The sequence below is a fragment of the Ananas comosus genome, linkage group 4 (genome assembly GCF_001540865.1).
Source record: "Ananas comosus cultivar F153 linkage group 4, ASM154086v1, whole genome shotgun sequence".
Classification (NCBI taxonomy): Eukaryota; Viridiplantae; Streptophyta; class Magnoliopsida; order Poales; family Bromeliaceae; genus Ananas; species Ananas comosus.
Window position 1 is genome coordinate 12,174,490 of NC_033624.1, and position 19,657 is coordinate 12,194,146.

At 35.6% G+C, this 19,657-nt stretch overlaps 3 protein-coding genes across 7 annotated transcripts; all 3 read right to left on the reverse strand.

Annotated features, from left to right (window-relative positions):
• LOC109709294 (NADH--cytochrome b5 reductase 1-like) lies at nt 3,596-6,888 on the reverse strand. 2 transcript variants are annotated; one of them, XM_020231455.1, is made up of 9 exons: nt 6,613-6,888; nt 6,322-6,437; nt 5,786-5,876; nt 5,633-5,710; nt 5,179-5,259; nt 4,657-4,746; nt 4,469-4,534; nt 4,208-4,294; nt 3,596-3,921 (listed from the first exon to the last, which is right to left on the reverse strand). In XM_020231455.1, the coding sequence occupies exons 1-9, from the start codon at nt 6,709-6,711 to the stop codon at nt 3,829-3,831; spliced, it is 801 nt and encodes a 266-aa protein (XP_020087044.1). In that variant the 5' UTR covers nt 6,712-6,888; the 3' UTR covers nt 3,596-3,828. The 2 variants fall into 2 exon arrangements, with proteins under 2 accessions (XP_020087044.1, XP_020087042.1); XM_020231453.1 differs by having other exon boundaries at nt 6,322-6,463; nt 6,613-6,886.
• On the reverse strand, nt 11,353-15,222 carry LOC109709285 (putative disease resistance protein RGA3). Its single transcript, XM_020231443.1, has one exon. It carries the CDS (start codon nt 15,094-15,096, stop codon nt 11,725-11,727), a length of 3,372 nt encoding a protein of 1,123 aa, XP_020087032.1. The 5' UTR covers nt 15,097-15,222; the 3' UTR covers nt 11,353-11,724.
• LOC109709295 (binding partner of ACD11 1-like) lies at nt 16,251-18,856 on the reverse strand. Of its 4 annotated transcripts, none has more exons than XM_020231457.1 (5): nt 18,711-18,856; nt 18,115-18,234; nt 17,528-17,603; nt 16,812-16,925; nt 16,251-16,728 (listed from the first exon to the last, which is right to left on the reverse strand). In XM_020231457.1, exons 2-5 carry the CDS (start codon nt 18,228-18,230, stop codon nt 16,306-16,308), a joined length of 729 nt encoding a protein of 242 aa, XP_020087046.1. In that variant the 5' UTR covers nt 18,231-18,234; nt 18,711-18,856; the 3' UTR covers nt 16,251-16,305. The 4 variants fall into 4 exon arrangements, with proteins under 4 accessions (XP_020087046.1, XP_020087045.1, XP_020087048.1 ...); XM_020231456.1 differs by having other exon boundaries at nt 18,115-18,261; nt 18,711-18,818; XM_020231459.1 differs by lacking the exon at nt 18,711-18,856 and adding an exon at nt 17,907-18,027 and having other exon boundaries at nt 18,115-18,131.

Sequence of the window (19,657 nt, forward strand, 5' to 3'; positions counted from 1 at the left end):
AGCAGAGATTAGATCAATTTTGCGTTTGGATGAAAATTAGGTTATTTCTGGAAATAAAAAAAAAACGTTTAGTTAGGTAAGACGGAATAAAAAGGATAATAGGTTTTTATAAATAAAAAATAATGATATTACCCTTTTATTATATTTGAATTTGATTTTTAAAATTTTTAAATTTATATTTTTTAAGGCTAAATTACATAAAACTCCCGGTCAAAACCCGAATTTTTAGTTTTCTCCTTTGTCATTTAAAAACCTATATTTTGCTCCCTTATAAAATAAAAAATGTTCACAGGGGAGGTACGATGTGTAAAATGACCATTTTGTCCCTCACCATTGTCGTCTCCTCCATCATCTTCCCCAATCGCCGCCTCGATCGGCCGCGATTCACACCTTGATCGGCCGCAATTTCTCTCCATTTTCTTCTCCACCTCCCCTTCTCTTCCTGCACCCTCGCCGCCCCTTGATTTCGGCGACAGTAGGGAGAAAATTGAGGTGGGCATTGATGGAGAGGTAGGCAAGGGCAACGAGGGCGAAGGCAAGGCAGCAGAGGACTGCGAAGGCGATGTGGGCGAGGGCGAGGCAGTGGAGGAGGGCGAGGCGGCGAGGCGGCGAGCCGGAGGGAGGCGAATCATCAGGGAAGAGGGCAGAGGGGGTATTTTTGGCATAAACAAATATTTTATAACGAAACCCTACCGGCAGATGGTAAAGTGCGTATTTTTTACTTTACAAGGGGGCAAATTTTAATTCAAATTTTTAAATTTTAAATTTGAAACTTTAAATTTAAGATTAAATTTAAATTTAAAAAATATAAAATATCAAATTTTAAATTAAAAAATTTAAAATATCAAAATTTAATTTTAAAATTTAAAATTTAGAATTTAAAATTATAAACTCTAATTTTGAGATTACAAATTATANTTAATTAGATAAATAATAATAAATTATAAATAGATTATTATTTAAATATTTATTAATTTAATAACTTAAATAATTAATTAGTCAATTATTAAAAAAATTAATTATATTAATTAATTATAATTTATAATTATTTACAACTTAATTAGTAGAGGAATAAATTAAAGAATAGCTTGTTCCACCCAATAGATGGAACTACTATTCTCCCCTCTTAACATGTTATTCCGAGATAACCCGTTACGCGGGAATAAATTAACATGCCAACTTTACTTGGTGTTTGGCAAGAATAGTGAGATAAAAAGGATTATTTCCTTTTTATCCCACAACCAAACAAGGCCTTAGAGAATCTTGGGATGTACAAGACAATGAAGAACAAGATAATAAGTGAATTCCCAATTAATTTTTTTCCCCCTTTTTTTTTGATTAAACAGGGTTGTACCCTACTTGATAACAGACGGAGTAGAAGAAGGGATCAAAAGGGCGAAAGCCACACAGGTGAAAGATCACAAGAGCAAAAGAAGAAATAGACAACATCTAAGTTGCTGAGCCAGCCAAAACAGATCTCCAAAGGAGAGCCGTTTCAATGATACATCTTTCCAGAACATCGCTACGAAGTAGGCGATTGTCGAAAATTCTCCTATTTCGCTCCTTCCAAATTTCCCAACATGTTCCCCCTTTTTCAAAGAAACAATTTAAGTTCCAGTTTTTTCGAATAAACTGCTCTGATTGGTGATCTATATATGGTGTCTGTTTAATTAATTTGCATGCTAGTTAGTGTAGATATATATAAACATTAATGCTGCATATAATTCCTTTTTTCTCTTTTTTTTTTTTTTAGCCCTTCCAAAGGAGCCTGCATATATATTAATTTCCACGTGCACTAAATTGAGGGGGAGAGAGAGGACAAGTGTGTGTGTGTGTGTGTGTGTGTGTGTGTGTGTGACATTAATAAGCTACAATGTTAGATGGTTTGAGAATTAATGGGGTTGGGGGATAGAGAGTCTTTTCATGTAATTCCTGATTCCACATAAAGAGGAAAACAATAAACAGATACACTGATCTTTTTCCCAACATTTTTTTTTTCTTTTTTTGGATCGAAAAACACTTTTAAAACTTTTTCTCTTGAAGTTTTGTCTACGTGGGGGAGCACATTTACCATTTGAGATATTTTTGGAGTTGATTAAAAGTGCTTCTTGCTTAGCTATCATATCATGCAGGAGAGGAGGGAAAGGGAAAGGGAAAAAAAGTTGGGTTGGCATGTGAATTGGAAGCAATAAATGATTCATATGAGCTGTTCCTTTTTTTTTTTTTTTTTCTTTATCATAAGCGATCAATGATAAATGGCAAAATTGAAAGGAAGTAATTGGAGTAAGTAAATTGTGAAACGATATATGCGACAGATAAAATTACGGCTGATCCAGCTAACACATTATAAGATTAAACTATCGTATCTCCTTCAAAAGGAACAAAATAGTTAAACAAATAATCATAATTAATTACAATAAATTAATGTTCAATAACCTAAGTGAAACCTTGCAAGAAGTCTAGTGCCAAGAAGTGTAGTATTCTACAGATTTTTCTTTTCTCGTTTGTAATAGTAGTGATATGGCTCTGAATGTAGATTTTTCCCCCCTTAATTCTTAATTATATTTTACTGTGATTTCAATGGTTCCCTTCTATATTTTACTTATATTTTACTTAGGCTTCGTTTGAAATTACGGAGAGATTACGTTATGTACGGTAAAAATATACGATGAAAAAAATTCCCCGCTTGTTTCTTTATGTAATATTATATTTCGCATAACGCGATGAGTCGTTTATGATATATTTTTTACAGTCCCACTGAAAAACACAAATACATATCCCTGTATATTTTTACTCTAACTTCATTTTATCTAATAATGTCACATAGGCCTCAATACCAAACTAAGCCTTACAAGTATGCAACTTAAATCACTTCTTACAGGTTGGCAGAGTAAAGAAATCGAAAGATAGTGTAGCACGACAATGATAAAACCCACACTATCAAGATATTAACCACTAATAAATACATGATAAAAGCGCAATTATTGAAGTAAATAAAGTAAAAAAAAAAAATCACGCACAACCATAATAATACAAGAAGATTTATGTGGTTCATCTAAACTGGACTACATCCACAGACACAGAAAGATCAAATCCGCTATCAAATACGAATACAAAGTTTGATTAAAGATTACCACTCTATTACGGGTGGCATACAACCATCCAAGTGGGAAAACTTTTCTTACTATACTTTTTTTTGAAGCATCTTAGAATTTCTTCAATTAACCTTGAAAGTTTTGGATCAAGTAGGAGAACAAGAGAGCTCTTTCTCGAACTCTCTCTACACCTCTCTTCTCTATACTAAGTAAGGAAACCCTAGAGAGCAAAGCGAAAACTCTCTCTAAACTATATATCCAATGAGAATCCCTCTCATAACACCACTTGGCCTAATATGCCAATGGGTCAACTGAAGTTCAAAACCAACTAAAGTTCAAAACCAAATAGCAACTAGCCCACGGTGAATTCGATATCACCAAACCCAGTAGATAGCTTTAAAGAAGCTACAACTGATCAAGAAGATAATTTATATCATTCAAAAAGAGAGAAAGGCAAAGAAAACAAAGAAGGTAAGCTACACTGTTATCCTTAGCTCGTGTATAAATAAGATGATTGAGAATTGGCACTGCTATAAAAGAAGGCGCTGCCCAAGCAACAATATCCTGATTTTATGTCTTAGAAAAGAAAATTAAGTTATCGCTTATGCCGCTAATTCTATGAAAAGACACAACAATACATGCTGAGAGACAATAAAGTATATTTATTCATCAATTTAGATCACCTTCAACACCTGAAATGGCTTCAACAAGCTCGGGCCTATTAAAAAAGGTCTTAAAACTGGAACTGCATCTCCTTTGTGTATCCTAGATCATCAAGATGTGCGCCCATCGCTTTGTTCATAGGAGGGGGACCGCATCGTAGAATCTACCAATCAACAGACCAAAGTTAAGATTATGAGTTACAAGCTTCAAAAACACCAAGAGCTAATAGTTCGTCGAGCTAAAGCATCATATTTTGCTTCTTCGGTCCAATTTTTTGAATCTTTACAATTTTGGACGCCAATGCACATATTGCAAGGAACAAAATGATGGACCAAATTTGCAAAATCAGAAATGGATTAATTTTGCAGAAACTTATATTTTGCTATACTAGGTTAGTAAGGTTAGCATCTTGATTGCTGAAATGGCAATATTACACTGAAACTTAGTACCTGGATGTCAGGTGCAGGTGCTGGGCAATGAGTTTGAATCATTTCCTTTGAGACGAAGCCAACACCGCCATTCCACCCCTCGGGAGGCTGATGAGTTAAAGTTTTCGAGGAATTAATTAAGTTGAAACCAATCAGATTAATGACAAGGAGAAAGAGAACCATATAGCTCAAAATTAAATAGGCACAAGAAAAGGCTTTTATTGTAAGCGAGAATTTATGCAATAGACGTAATAGGAATATTACATTTTGGGAGAAACAAACCTGATTCAACACATAGGAGACTTTGAACTGCTTTGGGTAGTTGCTAGCAAGCGCATCCAGCTCTTCCTGCAAAAAAATTATGAAAATTTTATCAAATAAAAAGCATAAAAAATGGTTTCTAAAATGAACCAGTCCTTATAATACTAGCATTTCTACAGTAGGAAAGTTATCAGAATGGGTAAATCTACCTTCAATAGAATGTCGTCGTATGTCACGTTAGCATAAATTAGATGAACCTTTGTTTGGTCCTCTGGATTTTCCAGTATTGCTCTTGTAACCTGAAACCAGCCGAAATAAAGCAACAAAAAGAAAGAGAAAAAAGTGCCATAATATTATATAAACCGTCGAAATCAAGTGACATATATGTACTTAACTAAATTGAACCAGGGATTCTTATAGTTTCAGCATAGTCCTAAACCTTATAAACTCTACAGTTAGTCCTTTAATACTTTCCCATCCATTGCAATCGTATTCCTTCAAATTACTACACATGACTATATACCAGATAAGCAATATAAACCATACCAAATACAATTACAACTCCAGAAAATAGCTTACATGATGATTATACCTGGGCACTTCGGTCCATTTTAACACAGGATTCAATCCCAATAAAAAAACTTGAAAGGTTTAGGGATGAACTAGATGAATACCAAAAGTAAAGGACTATAAATGAAACTTAAGAGGTAATTTTGTGACTGTATACTTACTTGAAACATCGGAGTAATCCCAGATCCACCGGCTAGCATTCCAAATGCCCTGACTTGCCCAGGTTGATACTTGAAACGTCCCTAAAGGCATAGAAAAGCTTAAAAATTATCTCGAAAGAGAAAACACGGAACAACTTCAGGCAAATTAAGCATCACACGGCAGTAAAATAATCCCAAGTGAGTGATCTAAAAAGTATTTCAGAATATGAAATATCTCTAGACAGGTCAGAGTCCAAAAACATGTCCGATGTATGCAGAGAACTGTGAATTCAAACCTCATCGCTATGCTATTTGAAGTAGACAGGCGACAATAAGGTGCATTTTAATGCAACATTAGTGCTACAAATTATCCTACTTAATATACGCAAATTGAAAACTGAATGTTTTACTGAAAGACTGCATATTATGGAATGAAGTGATACTATCAGTCCATAACAGGAAGAACAAATTATACCTTCGGACCCTTTACAGACAGGTAATCGCCAACTCGCATTTCGCGAAAATGGTGCGACATCCTTCCTTGAGGGTACATCTAAGAAAGATAATCGAAAAGCAAATTGGTAAAAAGTGATTCTAAGAAACCAATATCAACATACAGAGAGTATACCTTTATAACAAGTTCAAAGTATCCAACATCGGAGTCTAAAGTTGTCGGCGTATACGGTTTGATAACTTCTTCACCAAGATTGTCCCTTCCCCTGTCAAATCCAGCATCATATTTCGGTCACAATTACAACTGACCTGTTTCGTTGCACGTAGTTACAGCTGCACTGCATGTGTAACTGTATATATATATATATATATATCCAAATTCAACGTTTATTTTAATACATTTAAATTCAATTAGTGCAGTTGTGACTGGACGAAGAGGCTCAACTACAACAATTAAAACTATGCCCAAATTTGCCGCAATTCGAACCGCCCTATATATAAAATGACAGAAATTTGTAAAATGCACATATAAATTCATCCAACCAAAACAAGATGCATACGATTATAACTACTGCATTTCTAATTGCATGCATCTGCAACTACACTGCATTTACAATTACGTCGAATCGAGAATGCGTAAGCAAGCCTCTAATAAATGTAGTGATGATTTTTGAGTTAACAAGTGCGCGAAAGCAGAGAGATTAACTTCACCTGCAGCTAATGTGCTGGCCAATTGGAAGTCCCAGCACCGAAGCGGGTGTCGGAAGAGCGAATCGAAACTTGGCCACATTGTGGCTCAGCTGCTTTCGCTCGACGAGTTTGAAGTTCTTGAAGTTTTCAGGATCCAAACAGCCTAAGACAAAATTTGACCCAAAAAAAAAAAAAAAAAAAAAAAAAAAAAAAAAACAGATGATGACTCAAATGTTCTAAATGATCTACAATAAATAATCTTACCTGATATCCTATTTAAATGATAAAACAAAAAACAAAAAATAATCATACCCTTTGATTTCTTGGTGAAGAATAGATAGGTGGAGGCGGCGGCGATGGCGAACACGGCGACGACGATCCCCACGATCTCAATCCTGAGGGAGTACCCATCAAACAACTCCATGAAGTTTCTTATTATGTGTTCTTCTTTTTCTTTTCTTTTTTTTTTTTTCTCTCTACTTTATACCTCTAATTTCGTTGGTTCTCCTCTCTCTCTCTGGTTAGATCCTCTCTTTCGGGGGTAGATGCGCTAGATTTCTCGGAGCTCACCTACTCCCAGTTGAGATGGAAGTTAATTAAATTTGAAGGCATATACTTTGTTTATAATTAAAATAAAAAAAAAAAATAATATTATATTATAATATTAGAATAAAAAATAGAATGATGAATTATTTGAAAGTATGTAAAATTTTTATTGGAATAAAAATCGAATGAATAATTGGGATATATGAAATTTTACGATAGGATTTTAGTTTTGAAAAAGAAAAAAGTAGAGTGAGATGAAGAGAGAGGATGGAGAATTTCTGAAAAATAGTTTTTAGTGATTTATTTTGAAATATGTAAATTTAAGATTTAAAAACCGGATTAAATTATAAATGGATTGGGCCGTTCCATTCCAGAGTCGTACGAGAATCGAAATTCAATCCCTGTTAAATAAACAACTATCAGAATTAATAAATCTTATTTCAATTATAGAGTTTATAATAGGCTAATCGCAAAAGCCATACAAATTTTTCACTCGAATGGTAATACCATACGACTAAATTGAAAAAGGTCTAGTCTCATAAACTTGAATGAGAAAATCTTTATTCAAATTTTTTTATCATAATTAATTTAAATTAAAAATTGTATTTAGTAAATTTAAATTTAGACAAAATTTTTTATAATTTTTATTTAATAAGAAGTCATTGATTTTCGAATTATAATTATCCCACTTTTTTACATTTATTTTATTAAAAAAATTTACATAAATATATAAGAGGGTTATAAAAAAATTTCCCATTAGCACCAAAGAAAAAAAAAAAAAAAAGTCAAAGACCTATGTGGACACATCGAAATTTTTATTCCAAAAATTGGCTAATTATTCATAGTCAAATATCCATTTCTACCCAAAATGAAAAAAATTTGAAATGTAAGACTCGATTGAGATGATTTATTATTTTTAGGGAAGTTGAAAATTCAATTAACAAGAGAAAAAAAGAAAAAAAAAAAAGACTCCAATATATGTTAGCGGTCCCATTGGGAATCTGGTTTTTCCTGTGTACTTGTGGGTTGCAGTTTCAAGATTCGAGTAGCAAGAGAAACGGATGGGGTTTGAACTGAAATTACATTCCTACCACCTTCGTACTTGTCACCGAACCAACCACTTTGGTCAGATTCGGACGCGCAGACAGAACGTCGAACGGATAGAATTTTTTCTATACGTCCAAGACGTCACAACAGTACAATTCACGAGGTTCTAAACAGTAACAAAATTCATACATAAATTACATAAGCAAGATATCAAAAACATAAATACTATGCTATTTAAAGCATTCACATTACAATACTTTTAACTTTTTTTTTATTATAATGTAGCTGAAAATAGATTTAAGTTATCTGAACTGAGATCATTTGTAAGTGGGGAACTCTAAAAAATTTTGATTTTGGTATTTCAAAAAAGCTACTGGAGAGCTATTTCATATTGAACTGTTCAAATTTTAAACAAAAACTTAACTATTATCCAAATAGTGAATACAAATGCACTGTAAAATAAAATAAAAAGCAAGTAGTAAAATTGGCAGGGAGCTATACTAATGCATTACATACAGATAGTAATATCTTAGGCTATTCTTCGTAGCAGCAACGCACTGAAAATTAATATTTAAAATATAATAAATTTTGAAATACAATTTTATAAAATTTAGATATCAATTCTTGTTTTCCCTCGCAATCTTTTTTTTTAAAAAAAAATATACAAACAGTAATCTGTAATATAACTTGAGGGTAAAATTGGCAATTCAAATCATACTCTTCTGTTCTGACATTTGACTGGAATTTCATATTCAGCTCCGCCAACGGTTTTTTAGTTATTCGGTAATGGCCTGCACCTGGTTTTGGCACACAGATTCACAGTGTTTAATTAATTGCAAGTGGGTGAATAATAAATCCATTATTTATAACTAGGGATGGAAACGAGCCGCGCTCGAGCGAGCTTATCTCAGCTTAAATTTAATTTAAAATTAATTTTGAGCCTAAATTTAGGCTTAAACTCGGCTTGAAATTAATTCGAGTTGAACTAGAACGAGGCTAATTTTCAAGCAAGCGAGCTCGAGCTCTAAACGAACCATTTGAAGTTTTCAACATCATACGATCAATAGTTTAATTTATATAGAATATTATATATAATTTGATATAAAAATATATATAATAATTTAAAATATAAAATAATTATATGAAATGAGGTACTATAATATGAAAATAACTTATGAGTTGAATATCTAATCTTTTCAACCTCGCATGTCTTTTCTTCCGCCTTTAATTTTCATATTATTTTTTTTCATCTATACGCTAAAAAAATAAATAAATTATATAGGTAAATATTGAATTAAACTATTCAATCATATATAACTAAAATCAAAATTTTGCATAAATAATAATTTTTTACCTTAAAAATTTTAATATATTTTTTTAAGCACACAACTAATGGCAAGATAGGTAACTGCGAGCGCGTGCTATCATTGGGTAACTTTGGAGCTTCAAACTTGGCTGCTTGGGATGAGAGAGAGAGAGAGAGAGAGAGAGAGAGAGAGAGAGAGAGAAAGATATTCAGGATTTGAAGCGTTCTGAAAGAAAGAGAGGGAGATCACACTACAAAAAAGACTGTTGTATAAGCAGTTTTTAGGTACCTCTACTATTCGTAAAGGTTGTTTTTACAACTGCCTCTAGCGTTAGGCGTAGACAGCGCCTCTACAATACAGAGGCAGTTTGAGCGACCGCCGGAGAAGCTTAGCGGCAGTATATAGAGCGGTTCCAACCGCTCCAATATTTATACTTAATATTTTTTAGATATTTTTTATTCATAATTTATTAATAATATAAAGATGATTAAAATTATCTCAACAAATTTTAATTCGCGGTTTAAACCGGCTCTACAAATTATTTATAGAAAATGTAAATTTAGCAAGATTTTGCCATTTCGTTGGCATATTGGGTTTATTTTTATGGGCCAGCAACATTTGTCCAATTTTAACTAAACTCAGATTATTCACTCAGTCTATATATAATTAAAATATATTATATTTATATATATATTTTTACTATCGAGTTTTTTGAGCCTAATTCGAACGAGCCAAGTAATACTCAAGCTCGGTTTGAAATAAATTTCAAATTTTTTTTTTTTCCGTTCAACTGCAGCTCATTTATTTTTAAGCCAAGCTTGCGCAAGCCGTATATCGAGCTGAACGCGACGGGGCTCGCTCATTTACCAGCCCTATTTATAACTGAACTAGGACTGGTTGGACTAAATTGGCTCTTGTGACAAAATGAAAAAGTAGAAAATAGAAATGTAAGAAAGCCCACCAAATCTTAGGCAATTTTTAGGATAAACCTCAATTTGGGACCCCCACCCATGATGTTTAGCTTATTTGTATTATGCTATCTTATGATTTAAAAAGTAATACGTAATTATTCTGAGATTTTTTCTCTATTTTTATTAAAAAATTTCACTATCAAATAGAAAAATAAAATAAAATTTTTGATAGCCATAGAATAGTTAAATATAATTTTTTGAACTACAGCACGACAGAATAAAAATAAGTTAAACTATATGGTAGTTAAATATAATTTTTTAAACCACCATGTAATCACTTATTAAAGTTTAGTTCTTCTTGTTGATGCTTCTTTTAACTTTTAAGTTTTGCAGAATTTACTACTTATAATTAGATAAAAAAAAAAATTTCCATCAAATTCATTGATGGTTCTATAGATTTTAGAGATTTTAACCACTTTTTATTAAATGAAGCTACGATAACTACAGGTCAATAACTAGTAGAGCTACTAGATTTAACAAAAATTTCAGCTTAACAAACTAGATAACACACACCAAAAAAATAAAAAAAAAATGCTACGAGAGTATCAACTCGCTTAATTTGCAGGACCTCAGAGATTTATTACTTTTTAAACAACATATAATTTTGGAATAATCATCAAGTTTCAGCTAACAAACACATTCATATATACAACATATAAACTACTTTTAGCACTCTCAATGCATGAGACGAGTATCAGAAATGTATCTGCTAACATCAACATCAACATCAACATCTACATCTTCCCACTGGACCTCTAACTACGCATGCCATAAAAAGACTTGACATTGCATTTCAAAAAAGACAAAAAAAAAAGACTAGAAATTTGAAACTAAATTCTCCAGATCTAAGCATAAAAAGGAAAATATTTTAGTCAAAAAAATCACAAATGTTTAAAGTTTAATTTAGATATCCTCTCTTGAAAACTCTTCCTGTCCAACTGTCAGCCAAGCAGCCAAAAAAAATATCAATACCTATAAAATCTGCATCTACCAAAACACAGCATGAAAAATGAAAAAATAACCAAATAGAACAAAAATTTGTGAAATGAGCCAATTCATCAGAAATAGTAAGGCTGAGCTTGACCTTGCTAACAATAAATCAACTAATAGAAGGAACGAAAATGAGCAAAGGCAATATAACTTTGGATTGGGGGAATGAATCCAAGTTGCAAGGAATGTGATTGACATATGTAAAAGTCAAATCAATTTGTAAAACATGTAATTACATTATCTTTTATTTACATGGAATTTACACTCTCCATAGAATCAAAATACCTCCTCTGCCAAACAGACAACTCACTGTCCTAAGGAATTAAACTACAAACAAGCTTTTTTTGATCTAACATTAAATAAAAGCGTCCATGCGCCACAATCCTTAAATTGCATTGAAGTATTGAAGATAGCAAGCTAGGTTCATTCTAGTACTTCAACAGCCCTAAAGTGAAAGAAAAGAAAAAATAGTCACGAAAAGAATTCCGAAAAGAAAGAGGGATTAAGATCTGCAAAAAGCATCAGCTCATCTTCTATCTTTTTGCTGCTTTGTTATTGCAAACTTACTGGACAAAATGATACTGGATTTCCCCGTCAAGTTCAGATCGATTCTGCACATCGTTCAGAGACTCAGCAACGAGATCGACGAGACTGTCACCATTGTAACACTGACCTGAAGCTGACATGCTATGTAATAATCCAGGATTAGATCTGAAACGCTCGATAAGCACTTGAGGTAGAGATGACTTTAAGAGACTCGTGCAGTTCTGTATATCTAGTTTCTCAAGATTCAGAAATGCTCCGCTCTCAAAGGCAGAAAGAAGTAACTTGTCGTCGCAACACATTGAAAGCTCTTTAACTAATGGGAAATCTGACGGCAATGCTCTCAGTTTTGGGCATAACATTATCGTCAGGTTCGAGAGATGAGGAAAGAATTCCGGCCCCGCAACTCCAAACCACTCCTCCAACTCAGGCATACATGATAGTTCCAATTCCTCCAAAGTAAAGAACGCACCATCCCCACCATAAAAGTCTGAGCCCAAGCACTTGACCCCAGGAAGAACAGATAATTTCAGGACCTTCAGAGAAGGCAACTGCCCAAGGGCCGGAAGGCGGTTGATAGCAAGAAGATTGTTTAATACAAGGATCTTAAGGTGATGCAGCTGGTTGAACTCAGGGAGAGTCTCACATCTGACACAAGTGTTTAGCGTAAGCTCTACAAGATTAGGAAGTGTCAACTCCGACAACCATCTTGGAAAAGTTTTTCCCAAGTAGCCTTCAATCTCTAATACAGTCAAATTTTGATGCGGTTGGAGACCCTGAAGAATTTTCTCAGCCAACTCACAGTCCGCATCCCACTCCTGTGCCAGAAATGGTTTGAAGTGTGTCAGAAATGCTTCCATGATTTTGTGCATGCCTTCTTCATCATCGTTGTTACTTGCACATTCAACTATTGTCTTTTTGTAAGCATTCAGATCCCATGACAAATGCAGTGATTGAAGATTCAGCTTTCCGATCAAGTTAGCCTCCTTAGCCTCTTCTGCATTTTTCACATTTTCCAGCTTTCTTATATCTAATCGGCCTTCAAGATTGAGTCGGTTGAGCTCTCCAAGGCTGCACTTGCTCCTTCCGCCAGCCACAAAGATCGGTAGTGTTCGAAGGCAACTCAATTGTCCTATCCCTGAAGGCATACATGTCAGTTCATAGCAAGCATATATGTCTAGATGTACAAGGCTTGCCATGTTTTCCATGTTTTCCGGAAGCTCGCGTACAAAGTAACAGTGTCTAAGTCCCAATGATCGAAGATCTGAGAGGCAGCTAACGGATTCGGGCAACTTTTGGATGCCAGAAATGGAGAGGTCTAAGTTTTGCAAACACCTGAGACGGCCGATTGAGGATGGTAAAGAAAGGAGGCTCGAACAGCCACTAAGGTCCAATATATAGAGATTGAAGAGGTCACCAACGGATTCTGGCAATGCTTGTAGACTTTGACATCTTGCTAGGTTCAAGATCTGCAGATTCTGAAGGAGGCCAATTGATGGTGGTAGGTTTTTAAGGCTTGTAAATGACAGATTAAGATACCTTAGATGCCGAAGATTTTTAACCGAAACTGGAAGTTCTTTCATGGGGTAGTGGGCAAGATGAAGTGATCTTAGAAGCTTCATGTTAGAGAATATAATTTGAAGAATCTCGAGAATCTTATTGTAGTCGTCCTCCTTTTTTTTAGGACACTTAGTTAGGTCTACTTTCCTGGAATCCGGTGCAACTAAATATAAGGTTCGCAATTTATTTGCCTTATTCAAAACTTCTAGAACCGACGATATTGGCTCGTTTTCGCAGAGAAATGATGAATAACGTGTGGTTGAAGCAATGTCTCTTTTGGTACCACTAGGGTCAACAATTGAGCATTCTTCCCCTGCAACGGACTGTGCAAGATCGTGAACTAGGTCATGCATTTTTATACTAAATACTACACCATCTGAGCCTCTCTCATGACTCTCAAAGAGAGATCTTGATAATAACTCATCCACATAGCGCAAACCAATATCAGTCAATTCTGCTCGCCTATCTAATGACCGAACGAAGCCTTCTGCAATCCAAAGTTGGACTAATTTGTTTATATATATCGGAGTATCCTTCGCAAATATGGAGCAATATGCAAAGCATTGCTTCAAGTGTGATGGCAAATGATTGTAACTCAACCTTAGGGCGGGTAAAATTTCATTCTCTTCATCTGGTAAGTTCCAGATATCATTGTCCCTAATTGCCAACCACTCGCTTTCCCTTCGCTTGAATCGCATTAAACTACCTAAAGCCTTTGCTGCCAAGGGAACACCGCCGGCTTTCTTCACAATCCCTTTTGCGATGGTTACCAAGTTTTCTGTCTTCTCTCCGGCATCCAACCCGAATGCTCTCCGCTCAAACAACAACCAGCAATCATCCTCCGATAGACTGCGCAAAATGTGAGGCTCAACCGTGCCCATCAAAGAGGCAACTCTTACGCTCCGAGTGGTCACTACGACCTTACTTCCCCTGCCGCCGACGGTCAGCAAAGTCCTCAATCTATCCCACTTCTCAGAATTCTCATTCCAAACATCATCGAGCACAAGCAAGAATCTCTTTCCTTCCAGCCTTTCCATAAGCGAACGCTGCATCGACTCCATGCTCGCGAGATCAAACTTTGCTCCGGTTACAGATTCCACGATCGATCTAATAAGCCGTCTAGAGTCAAAATCATCAGAGACACAAACCCATATCATCTTCTCGAAATGGCCGCACACCCTTCGATCACTATAGACTAACTGCGCGAGAGTCGTCTTACCGAGCCCTCCCAACCCAACAATCCCAATAACCCCAGGATCAACCTCACTTGACATGGCCAGCAGAAACTCAACTATCATTTCTTTATCCTCCTCTCTACCGTAAACCTCCGATTCGACTACAAAAGACCCGGTTTCCGCTCTTGCTGAATTCTCTATCTTACAATCATGTACCACTCCCTCGCGCAAATGAAACTTCGATCTCTCGTCCGCAATCTCATCTAATCTCTCCCTAATTTTTTTAACCTTCCTGGCTATTCTAGACTGAAACATGATAGAGTTGGGGAGGGAAGACAGCTTACCGAGCACCGCCTTTGTGCCGCTTCCGTTCCGGCGGGACGTCCTTCTGAGTGCTTCGGCGGCGGCGACCTCGTCGAGCACGTCGTCGGCGTCGAATGCGGCGTCCTTGAGCCTCCTCAGCCACCCGGCGAGAGCTCGCTCCTGCGCCTGCCGCGCCTCCGCGTCCGCGAGCACGTCGCGGATCGCGGCGAGGGTCGTCTCCAGCTCGTTCAGCTCTTTCTCGACGCCCATCACTAGCCCGAACTCCTTCGTGACCTGGGCTCCCAGCTTGTCAAACACCAACCTCAGGAGGCTCGAGCTCACTACGTCTGCCATTGTTGCTAGCAATTTCTCTTCTCTGAGTGCTTCCTCTGATGCTTTTGTTGCGATGGAATCTAATTAAATACTAGTCACCAAAACACAGAGAGAGAGAGAGAGAGAGAGAGAGAGAAGTTTCTGGGAAATGAGTGCTCTATATTTGGTGCTTTTGCAAAAAGCGAGTCAAGAAGAAGCGAACAAATGTAGTTATGAGATTCTTGAGTGGAAGTGACTTGTGGGGACGAAGTAGGTTGTGACTTGCGAGGAGGCCTCACCTCTCATTGCGCGTGTAGAGAGAAAAGGCAAAGAGGATAACTATATAAAGAATAGTAGGAAATGAAGAAGGGAAAGAGAAAAGGCGAAACAGGGAGCGGGGACTGCCTTCGGCCTAATCCCGGGTGGGCCTGCCAAATCCCCGCCGTCCTCCCCGTTCAGATTTCATGCAACTTCTGCCTCTATATGACTCCTTTAATTTGCAACTTTCAGCTCATTTCTTGCAGGAGAAGAGCGAAATCTCTCCCGCGCGTCCTGTTAATCACCTGCCGCGATGCAGGTAGGAATTTGTTGGGGGAATGTGGGAACAACATTTCTCGACACAATTTCATAGTTATTTGGTACTTACTATGTGGATATTCGGACAACTCAAATATAAAAGTTTCCACAGCTACAGTTTTAAATAGTTTGGATTCACAACATATAATTTCCTAGGAACTCCAACAATTAAGATTTTATTTAAAATTTAAAATTTAACGATTTATGACGGCTCGCTTCCGGTTTAGCACTTTCTTTGTATAGTGAATTTGATGGCTTTATTTGTTTGATTTGAATTTAGAATTTACTGTTTTGATATCAAGTTAAATATTATTAAATAATCTTTTTTCTTCCAAAACTTACACTACCGTATAACAATATTTTTAATATTAATATTCAACAATATCAATTATCTATTTGCATTAAAAATTCATATATCTCAAAAAGGCCAAAAAAATTGGATAACTTATTAAATTTGAATTTTAAATTTAATAAAGAAAGTAGTAGAATACATAAGTGAATTTGATACTTTTATTTTCGAGAGAAGAAAATTACGATGCAGTCGAAACTGCAAGAGTTCTTTTTTTTCCAAGATGGCCCCACAATCCATATAATTGTATAACACAAACAAATTTACCAAATTTAAAGTCATAAAATACAAGGAGAATTCATTTGCCGCAATATTTGTAGCAAAATTTATTTTTCAAATAAATGAAAAGAATGGCGTGCTATCTTTATCTCAAAAAAAAAAAGAACAAACCAGCAAAGAATAGACGTTAGAGACGCGGAAACATCAACACATTTTCTTATATATATATATATATAATATAATATAATGGGCATCGTATTGACTGCCATTTCTTTTCCAAGCCTCTCATCGACTGATCGAACTGTATTGACCCCAGCATAGATCTTATCTGTTAGTCCGACCTTCTTGCCGAACTCCGCAACCTTCGCTGCAGGCGTGGACGAGACCTGATGAGACTCGTCGAAAGCTTTGGCCTTGATCATAGCATCCTTGCTTAGCTCGTAGCCCTTCGAGAGCATCGCTTTGACCACGTCTTGTGCCATCGTGAATGCTTCCCTCAGGGTTGTGTTGAACTGGTACGACCGTTCAGTCTGCTTGCGTTTTCAATGTTAATATGTTGAGAGGTACTGAAGAATTACGATAAAAAGAAGAACAATAAAAAGAAGATGCGTACACTGGACTCAGTATCATCTTCAACCTTCCAAGAGGGCCTGTCCCAGAAATTACAAGCTTCCTCATATTGTCCCCAGCGAGTTATGCATACTGGTTGATCCACAATGGTAGCTCCCTGAGAATACCAGGTGTCAATGGGCTTTCATACAAGTACTATCATGATAATTAAAGATGAAGATGTGGGCGGTAGAACACTATCAATGAAAAAATAACCAGCTGGCCAAATATAAATATCACAGCTTAAGTTACAACCCGATAGAATGCAACAAAATGAATGATGCGTTGGCCTTTGTTTGTGGAAGAATGAAGTAAAGATTTCGTTCAGGGAGCTGACTTAGACAAACAAAGAGATTAAATAAAAACAAAAGACAAAAAGAGATGGAGAATTTTCCAGCATCGAAGAACTGGAAACAGAATTACACTATGAAAGGCAGAACTTAAGATTAAAGCAAAGACAATATTCAAGAGACTTGCACTATCTTAGATAATCGTGACATACAATTACTATTCCCTTACAAGTGTGGCAGGAAAATAAAATAATTAGAATATAAGTAAGCATTTTTGTTATTAAAACAAAAGCATAAAGAACGGGTAGAAGTAAATCCATAGATAGAAAATCAATGTATTACATCGTAAATATCCTGCAATGCTAGGGAATGTAGTTGTGCAAGTTTACATAACCAACCACAGTTGGCAGGCTTTCCTGCAAGAACTTACGCTTAGCAATACTGCAGTCTCTAAGGCATAAGGCTCTTTGAATGTTACGTAAGCAGTAGAACCGTAATCCCCAGATCTGTTTGGAAATGCATCACAAAACAGATTAATTATACAATTGATGAGAATTAACAGTAGTATCTAAGAATGAGAAAAAACTTGATCAGATCAATTTTTGCACATGGTAAGCCATACAAAATTAGGTTCAAAATGTATAAGAGAAATTATTAGTCTGCAAAAAAAGGCCATCAGGGCATAATTAATTGTTTTGGTTCACAACGACATACAGATCAAACCGGCAAAATCCTTAAACACGCAAGAATATACTAAATGCTAACCAGGGAATGGGAACAGGAACTCAGACACAACTTTAACAATTTACCGAGGTTTGAGATTCATTTAGAAACCACGATTTCCATTTAATGAACTGTAAATTCTGCAGGACAACAGTGAAAAGCCAAGATCATTGATTCCAAATGCGGAATTTCATACACCAAGCAATTCTACACACAAAAACGGATTAAGCGCTCTCTCAGTCAAAGAAAAACAAAGGTTTCAGATTGCTTAGTCGCGCGCAAACAAAATATCACCTTGTAATTTCAATATGCTCGATAAAGCCGGAGAAAGAAAAGAAGTTATAGAGATCTTTCTCGGCTACTTTACTGGAGAGGTTTGTAACTTCCACTGTATACCGGCCTCCGCTCATGATCCTGCAAATTTGCAACCAGAGATGGTGCCTGTGGTGTCACACGATGAGTAAATAACCCCAAGCATTGATTTCAACATCGGCTTTATTAGATATTGGATTCTTCTATCGTAAGTTCACAATAAGCTATTCCAAGGCCAAGTATTGATTTAGACCTAAATTTGTGGAGCTAAATTAGGGTTTTAAGTCAAATACAAGACCTAAATTTCAAGTCATCTAGAATCCTCTTTACTCGGGATCTCTCACATAGCTTTTTTTTTTAAAAAAAGAAGAGCAGCGATTAAAAACGAGGCTCCAAAGATTATGTAAGACGAGTACTAATTGAATATTTAGATCTTTCACAAAAAGTAATTGTAATACTCCTCTTTGAGATAGATATAAGCTTGCACCCGAAAACAAATTCGGAAAAAGAAAAGGAGAAAGTTTTAAAAGAACCTACAAAATCCTGATTTCGTTAAAACTGCATAGATGATAGCTTACTTGGAGTGCTTCTTCTTCAGCTTCTGCTGCCAAGTGCGAAGAGAGAGCTGCTTTTCTTCACAATTCCGTACATAAAATATACTCTGTTCGATTCGGTGTTAGTTTCTTTTCACCCTGGAACAAGGAGAATCGCGAAATTACTTCCAAGCCCCTGGAAAGTAGAACCTTCAACTTTACAACCATGTTGCGGCCCAAAAATATGGGCCCAAGAAGGACCCCAAAAAGATTGGGCCGTAGAAGCAGCCCAAAAACGACGAGATCTATAATTGCGAGCACGTTTCTAAACTTTAATTTTTGTTTCAATTAAAACACGTCGATCTTAATAGAAACTGCCAAGTTGGCACCAATAAATATTTACTCCGCCGCATGACAATTTATTTTAGAATTGTGATAAATTTTTTTTTATGATTGAGATTTAATTGAAATTTAAAGATTGGAAATCTAATTGTCATTAAAAAAAAAATGTTGGAGGCTAAAATAAAAAAAGATCAGAAAAAAAAGTTGCGGAAAATATTGACGGATGGGATGGGATTGAATGAAGTGTTAATTATAGATGAGAGCTAAGTTCCGGCCGGGTTGGATTTGGATCAAGCTATCTAGCTTGTTTTAACATAAGCCCAGTTGAGAAATTTTTTTAGAAAGTTTTAGCTTTAGAAAATTTTAATTATATATATTTCATGTTAAAATATTCATTCTTTTATTAAGGAGATATGCAAGCTGTTAAATAACTTTACTTGTTTTTTAAAAATTTAAAATAATTAATTGTTATACAATTATTCAATTTAAAAAATTACCTTCAAATAAAAAAAAATATAAATATATAGACGGGCTATAAATTTTGCCAACTAAATTTTTAACATTAATTTCGGGCCCGGTTCGAACTCTAATCGAGTTCTAACTCGAATCGAGTTCTAACGGTCTAATCCAATTCCTAGTCCCTGAGTCGA